This window comes from Alligator sinensis, unplaced genomic scaffold (genome assembly GCF_000455745.1).
Source record: "Alligator sinensis unplaced genomic scaffold, ASM45574v1 scaffold781_1, whole genome shotgun sequence".
NCBI lineage: Eukaryota > Metazoa > Chordata > Crocodylia > Alligatoridae > Alligator > Alligator sinensis.
The window spans coordinates 5841527-5851202 of NW_005841845.1; the positions used below are offsets into that span (position 1 = coordinate 5841527).

The following is a 9676-nucleotide window of genomic DNA, read 5'->3' on the forward strand; positions in this document are numbered from 1 at the left end:
CCCTTCCCCACTTGAGCTCTCACAGGTAGTTTCCAGGGACACTCAGCCCTGCGACTGTCCCGGCTCAGCGGGGCGGGCATAGGAGCGCTGCCATCTGGCATGCAGCCCTGCAGAGGAAGGGGAGGGAGCAGGGCGAGGTTGTGGGCACAAGCCGGTGGAGCTGCCAGGGGGCTGCATGCACAACTTGGCTTGGTTCGGCTTGACCCGGCCTGGCCCAGCTCAGCTCAGCTCCCATGCGTGTCTCTGAGGGCCCCACTCACCGTCTCCCAGGTTCTCCACGCGCACCGGCTGGCTCCACTCGCCTGGCACGTGGGAGTTGGCGCGGACCCGGAACTGGTAGCCGGTGCTGGCATTGAGCCCACCAAGGACCTTGGAGGTCTCGGCACCGCTGTCCGTGTCGACCCACTGGGGCTCACTGGAGCCACCCAGCTGCTGCAGCTCCACCGTGTATTTGCTGATGCCCCCATTGGGGTACTCGGGGCTGTGCCAGCTGAGCCGCACCATGCTGTCAGTCACAGGCTCAGCACGCAGCAACCGTGGGGAGGAAGGGCCTGGGGCGGACACGAGTGACAGTCAGTGCCACAGGCAAATGGCTGGGCCCTGGAGCTCAGAGATGCCGGCAGGTAGGGAAGAGCCCCTTGGCACAGGCAGGGCACATGGCTCGTGGCCACATGCAGATGCAACATATGCACACACGGATGTGCAGGCCCCTCAGCACAGGAAACACGGGTCCCCCGTGCCGCATACGTGCCCTACGCAGACACAGGTGCCCCTGGTCCAGCACCTGCACCCACCCAGCAGCATCGTAAGGCAGGGCTGCAGGGCCGACGTCCTCAGCATGCAGAGGAGGGAAGGGCAGGAGGAGCCTTGAGAGGGGTCTCTGTCCCGGGGGCCGCCCATCCGCCCTGCCGCCAGGGAAGGGGGCTCTGAGCCATGCCCTGGAAGGCCGTTCCCTCACGTTCAGCTGACATTGGCCTTGCTGCAGCTCAAGCCAATCCCTTCCCCCTTCCCACCCTGCCACCCATGGATGTGGAAGCACCCGGCACCCTCCTCCCTGTGACCTGTTCACATTGCGGGGAAAGTGCTGTCCAGCCCCACCCTAGCACTGCGTGGACCAAACACACCCGGCTCCTCCAGTCTCTCCGTGGCCCCGTCTCCTTCCCCCTCCTTGCCTACGCAGCTTGTCTGTGCCATCGCACCACACCTCCTCAAGCACGTGGATCCCTAGCCCAAGGCCTCACGGGGGCTAGGCAGAGCAGGCGAATCAGTGCCTGCACTCCTGGCTGTCCTGCCTGGACCGAGCCTGCACGGCGGATTCGCCCTACGTGCTCTCAGCCTCGGATGTGCTCCTGCAGTCCAGCTCCCCCCAGCCCCTGTGACAAAACCAGTGCAGACAAACCATCTTCTAAACTCTTTGTAAAATTACCGTCACCCCTGACACAACACTAAACATTGCGCGTGACCCTGCCCCAGGAAAGCAGGGGAACCATGGCAGCCAACGTCCTGCTTCTACAAAAGGTTGTTCACAGAGGCTCAAGAGATCCTAGGTAGAGGGCCCCCCCCTCGTGCATTACAGAGGAAGACAAAACCCCTCCAGGCTGCACGAAGCTGACCAGGAGGTAAAATCCCTTTCCTGGCCCCAAACATGGCGATCGGTCTCAGCCTGAGCACACAGGCAAGATCCTCTCACCTGAACCCTGTGGAGCTGGTCCTAGCAGGAGCATTGGCACACCCCTGTTTCCATCCCCAGCCTGGGCTGCAGCCAGCACCCAGCACCTCTGGGTGAGGCTTAAAACCCCCTGAACACATGGAGCAGAAAAGGGGGTGAGGGGGCATAGCCCAGAGCTTGGGACACGTTCATCTCGGCCACAAGCCCCAGGAACTGACACAGGAATCATAGGGGAAATGAGCCAAGCAGCTATGGCCTTGGTGATACAAGGGCCAGGTGGGGGCATAATGACCAGGCTTGGTGTCACCCCCTAGGCCTAAGAGGGAGGCGTTATGAATGGGGCTCCCCAGGGGTTTGTCCTGGGTCCAGCACTGTCCAGGAGTGTCCCAGAGGATGGGATGGAGTGGAGTGCGCACGGAGCAGATCTGCAGCGGGCACCAAGCCGGGATAGCAGACACTTTGGGTGTAGGATTCAGGTTCAAAACTACTTTGGCCAACAGGAAAATCAGTCTAAAGTTGGCCAGCTGGATTCAGCAGGGACCGGTGCAGAGGCTTGCTGCTGCAAATGCAGCAATCTGCGTTTGGGAGCAAGTGGCTGGCTGGCAGGGCTGCAGGCAGGACCTGGGCACTGGGGGGCAGCAGCTGAACAGGAGTTGGGCGGAGGGGGGGAGTTGTTGCAAAAGTCCAAGAAGTCGTGGGAAGTGGTTCTTTCACCCTGTTCAGCAAAGCCTCATCTGGAGGATGTCTGGTTTTGGGCACTGACAAGGACAAACTGGAAAGAGCTGGGAGGAGAGGTCTAGAAAACAGGCCAGGAAAGGCTGGCAGAACTGGGGTTATTTAGTTGGGAGAAGAGCAGTTTGAGAGGGATCTGGTAACGGTCTTCAAATACAGAAAGGATTGTTATAAAGGTGAAGCCAGTCTCCAGAGGTTGAGTCCATCTAGTCCAACACCCTGCTCAAGGCTGGGTCATCCCCAGCCAAACCACCCCAGGCATCCTTGTCTGACCTATTCCCAAAACTGCACATATCACCCCAGCTGCACAGCTACTGGACCCATTGCCCAGAGACACCAAGAGTACCCAAACCTGCCACAGGTAATGCAGGAGGATGGGGTGGGCAGGATCCTGTTGCTGCAAGGCTGTTAAAATGCACTCAAGACCCCAGGCAGAGGCCGTGCCCCACTGCAGAGGAAGGAAACACACACACACACACACACACACACAGTCTGAACCAACCTGACCGGAGTAAAACTCCTTTCTGATCCCCAAAGCAGTGACCCTGCTAACCCTGAGTGGAAGGACACCCTCTAGCCAGGACCCTTCAGGTGTAGGCCCTAGTAGGGTACCAGCATGGCCCAGTCCAAGTCCCCAGCCTGGGCTGCAGCCAACACCCAGTTCTCCCCAAACTCCCTGACACCCGAAGCAACAGAACAGGGGGAAATTCAGTTGTTCTGTGTGTCCAGGGGACAGGAGAAGACACAACAGGCTGATGCTGTGGCAAAGGGCTAGAGGCTGATCACTGGAGAGCCTCCAGCTCTGTGGCAGTTCAGCCCTGGAGCGCGCAGCCTAGCAAGGCTGAGCCTCTGGGGCCCTGGGCATTTTAATGAAGGAGAGATGAACACTGGGCTGGGCTGGCTCAGACTGGGCTGATCCTAGCTGGAGCAGGGGGCTCGACTGGGGTGGCTTCTTAGGGGTCTGGGCAGCCCAGCTCCCCCAGCCGAGGTGCTGAGGAGGGAGCCAGTGCCTCTCCTCCCATACACCCAGCAGCACATGGGCACAGCCCAGGAACCACCTATAAGTTTATCAGGGGAGGACAGCAGGGAATTGGGGATGTGCTGTTTACCAGAGTGCCCCAGGGAGTAACTAGGAACAATGGGTACAAACTAGTGGAGAGTAGATATAGGTTAGACATTGGGAAGAATTGTTTTACAGTAAAGGTGGCCAGAGTCTGGAACGGGCTTCCAAGAGAGGTGGTGCTATTACCTAGCTTGGAGGTCTTCAAGAGGAGGCTTGACAATCACCTGGCTGGGGTCATCTGACCTCTGCCCTCTTTCCTGCCAGGGGCAGGGGGTCGGACACAATGATCCATTGGGTCCCTTCCGACTCTATGAATCTATGAACCACCCTGAGCCAAGCAACTTTGGAGGGTGGCAGAAAGCCAGTACTTTCCTTTCCAGAAAACAGGCCAAGGAAGGAGCCAGGGAGTGACACAGAGCCAGCTAACAACTGCCAGCATACGGGCCCTGGCATGCCAGCCACTGTGCAAGGGGACAGCTGAGCCAGCCCCAGGCTTCAGGCAGCAAAGGACAGGGAAGAGCTCCCTCCCTCCGGGCCTGAGCAACTGGCCAGGTGTGCTCGGGCCCTTCCATCTCCTGCAGCACCAGGTATGGGCCCCCTGGCCAGCAGGCCAGTGCATGGGCCCCCGGTACCAGGTATGGGCCCCCTGGCCAGCAGGCCAGTGCTGCATCCCAACCGCTCAGGCTATTCCCACCACCCATCTAGATCAGCGACTCCCCTAGCCTGTCCTCCCTTGCCAGGAGGCTCCATGGATGCCCTGGCCAGTGCTGGGACTGGCTGGCAGGGCCAGAAGTGACCCACCTTTGCTGTTGATGGTGACGCTGCGCAGGTCGGAGGGGGGGCCCAGGCCAGTGCAGTGGTAGACAAAGACCTGCAGGCCATACTCCTGGTTGAACTCCAGGCTGGGGATGCGGGCCGAGTGCACAGACATGGAGCTGATGTTGGTCTCTTGAACCAGCGCCCCGGCGGCGTCAAGGAGGCGCACGATGAACCCGTGGGCCGGCTCGTGGATGCTGGGCACCCTCCAGCTGACATGCAGCGTGTTCTTCCCCTCCACAGACCAGCCCTCGATCACAGGCTGAGCCGAGGGCTCTGTGAGGGGGGGACAGCAAAGCCTTTGTGCACCTGTCCTTCCCGGCGGGAGCTCTGAGTGCAGGGAACGGTGGAAACCCTCGCTGCCCCTGCTCCCGTCAGAGCTCAGCAGAACCCGGTGCTGCGGGGGTGCGCGAGGCCATGGGGGCAGCGTGCCCAGCTGGGCACAGTGACGTGCCGGGGGCCATGGGGGAGCCACGTGGGAGCCGAGGGTGTGGGCTGATGGCATGGGATAGGTTTGGCCATGGCTAGGCCGGGCAGCCGACACCGTTTCTGCCCAGGCATCTATCTGAAGGGGCTCAGGGCAGTGGATCTGATTGCCAGGGCCTGGAGTGATGGGCAAGCGCAGAGCCAGACTGAGCTGCGGGGTGACCTGCCAGGTCGCTCATGGCTTCCTCGTTACTCCAGAACTGACCGACAAACCCATCAGAGGGGGCCGGGAGGACAGAGGCACTGCCCTGTCCATGCGGTTTTACAGTCCGGGCAGACAGGCGGCCGTGGATGAGGGTGGGGGTGTGGCAGGACAGGAAGGGGCAGGACAGGGCAGGATGGGCTCCGGTGCTTTCTCCTGGTCCCCCCTTGGAGCCATGCCTGCACTCACCCTGGCACTCTGTCACCATGACGGCCTGCGGCCCCGCGGGCCCCTCGCCGTTCTGCCCCGGGCGGCTCAGCTGCACCCTGACAAGGTAGGCGGTGACCGGCTGCAGGTTCACAAGTGTGATGCTTTCACTGTGGTTGACTGTGGGTCACAGAGCATCTGTCAGACCAAGGTCCTGTGCAGGCGTCTCCAACCCCCCACCCCCATCCGCACCCCCACCCTCAGCCTCCTGGACCCCAGGCGGCCCCTCCCTCAGCACGCCCCACACTCCAAGGTCAGCAGAAGTGCCCCACATGTGTGACCCATGCTCAGCCCAGCTCCTGCCCTCAGGCCCTGGGGCTCGCCTCGCCGGGCATCCCAGCTGCCAGCACCCTGCAGCAGGCTGGCCGTGCCCTTCGCTGTGCCGCAGGTGGAGCTGGCGCTACAGCTGCACCGGCTCCTGTCTCCAGCCCTGCCCGGCCCCCCTATGCGGGGTAGGCCCTCCTACCCACGATGGACGACCATGCCGAGGGCATGTCCCGGGGCCTGTAGAGCACCTTGATGGAGACAATGGGCCCATCACCAGAGAAGCTGTCCACGGGGGCCACCACGAGCTGCCGGCTCCGCTTGGCCAGCAGCCGGGGGGCACTCTGTGGCTTCGGCGGCACTGGGGGGGAAAGGTGGAGGCACTGTGAGTGAGCCCAATGCCCGCTAAGGTGCTGGGAGCAAAGACGCTGCGAACCCCACCCTCCTGTGCAAGGCTGAGCACGGCTGCTCCTGGGCTCCTCCGCTCTGCTCTCAGCACCCAGGATAGGCCCACAGCCTGCCTCTGCCACCTGGCTGCACTACCCTTGCCACGGCACACGGCACTCGCTCTGCCCAGTAACAACCCCTGGCAGGGGCCACAAGGCCTGTGCCACAGCCAGCAGGAGGACGAGGACGCAGCACCATCACGGCAATGCTGTCGCACCCCGCAGCCCTGGAAAGCCTTGGTCCCGCTCACCTCGGACATGGACCTTGACCCGCCGGCTGTCCTGGCCACCAGTGGTGGAGACCCGGCACTCCCACAATCCCATGTTCACCAGGGTAAGTGGTGGCACCACGAACTCGAAGGTGGTCTGGTTCGTTACCATGATGGCCTTGCTGGCCTGGGAGGCAAAGAGGGCAGCTAGGAGCAGCCTGCCCAGGAGTCTTTCCTGGAGCTGGAGCTGGAGCATGAGGCAGGGCTGTGCCAAGCTGGGGGCAGGGGAGCTCTGGGGCCGAGCTAGCCTGGGCAGCTGGACCCGCAGGGTGCATGCGGAGCCTGGGGCCAGGGTCCTGGGACATTGGCATGGGCAGCAGGGGTGCAGCTGGGCAGGACAGGGCAGGATGGGAGCAGGGGGTCACAGCATGGGCTGGGATGGTGACAGGCAGGGGGAGGCAGGGGCAGAGGGAGCCTTGGCAGCAGACATGTTGCAGGGCAGGGGTCAGGGGAGCACCTTGAGCAGTGTCCCATCGACCAGGCGCAGCTCGATGCTGTCCCGCACGGGCAGCGGGTTCCCCGTGACGATGCAGTTGACCACAGGCTGCGAGCCCAGGTTGAACTCCAGCTCCGAGGCCAGGTTGATGATCTGGGGGATCCGGTCTGGGGAGACACACCAGCACTCAGAGCCATGCCCAGCTGCTGCCTCGCTTCCCACCCACCACCAGCCAGCACAGGCAGGCTCTGCAGCCGCCCAGGGCCTGGGCTCGAGCCCACCCTTCTCCAGGGTCTCAGGACTCCCCAGAGGTGCTGTGTCCCCCCCACAGTGGAGCCCAGGCCTGCTGCTGGGGGTCAAGCCCCCCCAGCTCCTTCCCTCCCTCCCGTGCAGGAGGGGCAGGCAGCACAAAGCTGGTTCTGCCCAGCCCAGGGGGCTGGATGGCTGTGCAGGGGCTGCGCTCAAGCCCCGCTGCTGGGGCACTGCATGGGGTGCTGGATCCTGGATGACCTTACCTGTCTTCTCGCAGTACTGCCCATGCCAACCCGAGGGGCAGACGCAGCCGCTGAAGCGGTTGCAAGTGCCTCCGTTCTGGCAGCGACAGTCCAGGGCGCAGTCAGGGCCGTAGCGTCCGTGTGGGCAGGCTGCAGGGAGAGAGTGGAGGCATGGGTCAGCCCAGGTGGGAGTGCAGGCTCAAAGCCTGGCTGGGACGGTGTGGGTCACAGCCACCGCAGATGTGGGCTGCTTGACCCAGGGGCAGCACAGGCTGAGTAGGGACCCACGCGGGTCTTTGCCCTGGGGTGCACGCTCCACCAGCAGGGAGTGAAGCCAGCTGCAAGCAGCAGAGCTGGCCCCAGGGCGATGTCAGGGGTGCAGTGCAGGTTGGGAGCACGAGTCTGCGCAGCTGTACCGAGGGTGCACTGGGGGCCGCTCCAGCCGGACGCGCAGGAGCAGCCATAGGGGTCGGGCAGGCAGAAGCTCAGGCCCCGGCAGCCCTGGTTGCTGACGCATTGTTCCTGGCAGTTACGGCCAAACCGGCCCTCTCGGCAGGCTGCAAGACAAGAGTGCATCTTGTTAGCCAGCTGCAGGTCGCCGTTTGCTGCCCTCCGCATTCAGAGCCCTGGCCTGCAAGGCTCGCTGCTGGCACCAGTGTGCGGTCCCTTGGGCTCCACGCGGCCCCAACCCTCCCTCGCCAACCCTGAGCAGGGGCCAGCTGGACCAGCGCCCGGGCCACCAGGACCCAAGCCCTCTTTTCTGGGTACTATGGCTGGCCCATCCCATCTCCATGCTGTGACAGCCAGACCCTCATGCTGGCCCTGGCCTGTCCTGATCTCACCTACCCAGGGGTCATGCTCGGGGCAGTGCCCCTCCCTGCTTAACCTGCACCTTGTTTTTGATCCAAGCAGAAACCTCTAGGAAGGTGCTTGCGCCTTTGCTTACAAGCATGGGGTTGGGTGTGGGGGCACGAATGGCGGTCACAGGCCAATGCCCCGTCAGGTGCGGACACCACAGGCTGCAGCAGGCGGCAGTGGGGCAGGGTGGACAGGAGCTGGAGATGCCCCTGCAAGGGGGTGGGCAGGGCTGCACTGACACCCACAGGCGGTCGGGCATCTGGGTGTCAGGAAGGTGATGAGAGCCAACAGGGGCAGAGGGCACATGGCAGCAATGGCAGCCACACGGCACCCGGGCTGCAGTTCAGTCTGCAGAGATCACCCAGGACAAGAATAAAGGGTAAGGACAGTGCTGCGAGCTGCCCGCACAGGAGGTCTCAGCTCTCCAGCAGAGCCCAGCCTGACCACAGCCCGCAGCCGCAGCCAGATGCCAGTGAGCTGGGAGAGCACAGGCGCGGGTGCCCACCCTCGCTGCCATGGCAGGCACCTGCCCTGGGAACCCCGGCCGCAGGGGCAGTGTGTGCGGAGGGCTGGCCAGGCACGCACCTTTCTCGCAGCGGGTGCCCATGAAGCCCGGGGGGCAGAGGCACTCGCCAATGTGGTCGTGGCAGACGCCGCCATTCAGGCAGTCGGGACAGTCCTTCTCGCAGGCCGGCCCCCACTTCCTTGCCGCGCATCCTGGGGACAGTGGGAGGCAGAGGGCTGTTGTGCACCCCAGGGTGACCAGTGCTCGATGCACACACCGGGATGCTGCCCCATGCTCCCCCCTGCCACTGGTACGTGATGGGTCGTCCGCCCCAAGCCCCCCATCCCGGGGACTGGAATTGTACAGGGGCACCGGGTATCGGGCGGGTGCAGGAGGCAGCCCTGGGGCAGTGGGAAGGGCTAGATGGTCTTGTCTCCCCACACATTCACCCTGGGCTCTGTCTCCCTCCCGGCTCCGGTGTCTCGGCGTGAAGGCTTCTGCCGTGCCCCAACCCCCTCACCCTCCCTGCCACCCACAATGGGGCCCCTTGCCCACTCCCATCCTCACCTGCCACTGCCCCTCGGGGGTACTCAGGCCCTCTTCAGGACTTGTGACTGATGCCAGGACGGCCCCATGGGGCACAGCACTGCTGAATGCAGCCAGGTGCTGCTTCCTGGCCAATGCCGGGGGCTGAGGGCTGCATGGGCTGCTTGCAGCTGAGCTGGGGCATGGCCAGGCCGGTCCTTGGCCAGAGTCTTGCCTGGGTCACTCAGAGTGCCCTGAGCCCCCCTGTGACCTCCCCCTTCCCCCAGACCCTGGGGGCCGGAGGCACTGAAGGACTGGGAGGGACGTGCCTCCCTGTCAGGCCTGCGACCAGCGCCAGGCCCACAGCCCTCACCTCGCACAATCAGCCTGAAGAAGGCACTGGCCAGGGGGCTGTCCCCAATGAAGGTGGCGCTGTATACCCCATTGTCCTGCATGCCCACATCCTGGAGGGTCAAGGAGAACAGGTCGTCCTTCATCTCGCCCTTGTGCGTCGTCTGGTAGTAGGAGCCTGTGCCAAGGAGAGCATGGGTTGGTGCCTGCTTCTGACCCCAGAGGCTGAGGCCAGGGCTGGGCCCAGCACAAGCCAAATGCTGCCCTGTCCCCAGGCCCCTGGGGGCCAAGCACCCTGGCCTGCCATGGGAGCAGTGTGCTGGGGTCACTTGCCGTTCCTCTTCCACATGATG

The 9676-nt window shown here is 63.6% G+C and overlaps 1 protein-coding gene across 1 annotated transcript in view; it reads right to left on the reverse strand.

Moving 5' to 3' along the window:
* TIE1 (tyrosine kinase with immunoglobulin like and EGF like domains 1) overlaps positions 1-9670 on the reverse strand; it is a 16464-nt gene extending 6794 nt beyond the window's left edge. Inside the window, exons 1-11 of the mRNA XM_025206946.1 lie at positions 9657-9670; positions 9346-9501; positions 8528-8659; positions 7501-7641; positions 7106-7234; positions 6612-6757; positions 6137-6281; positions 5642-5800; positions 5158-5295; positions 4266-4556; positions 261-551 (exon numbers count right to left, since the gene is read on the reverse strand). Of these exons, the coding sequence (XP_025062731.1) occupies positions 261-551; positions 4266-4556; positions 5158-5295; positions 5642-5800; positions 6137-6281; positions 6612-6757; positions 7106-7234; positions 7501-7641; positions 8528-8659; positions 9346-9469 (1696 nt within the window). The 5' untranslated portion in view covers positions 9470-9501; positions 9657-9670. The remainder of the gene's footprint in view (positions 1-260; positions 552-4265; positions 4557-5157; positions 5296-5641; positions 5801-6136; positions 6282-6611; positions 6758-7105; positions 7235-7500; positions 7642-8527; positions 8660-9345; positions 9502-9656) is intronic.
* Positions 9671-9676: the final 6 nt, after the last annotated feature.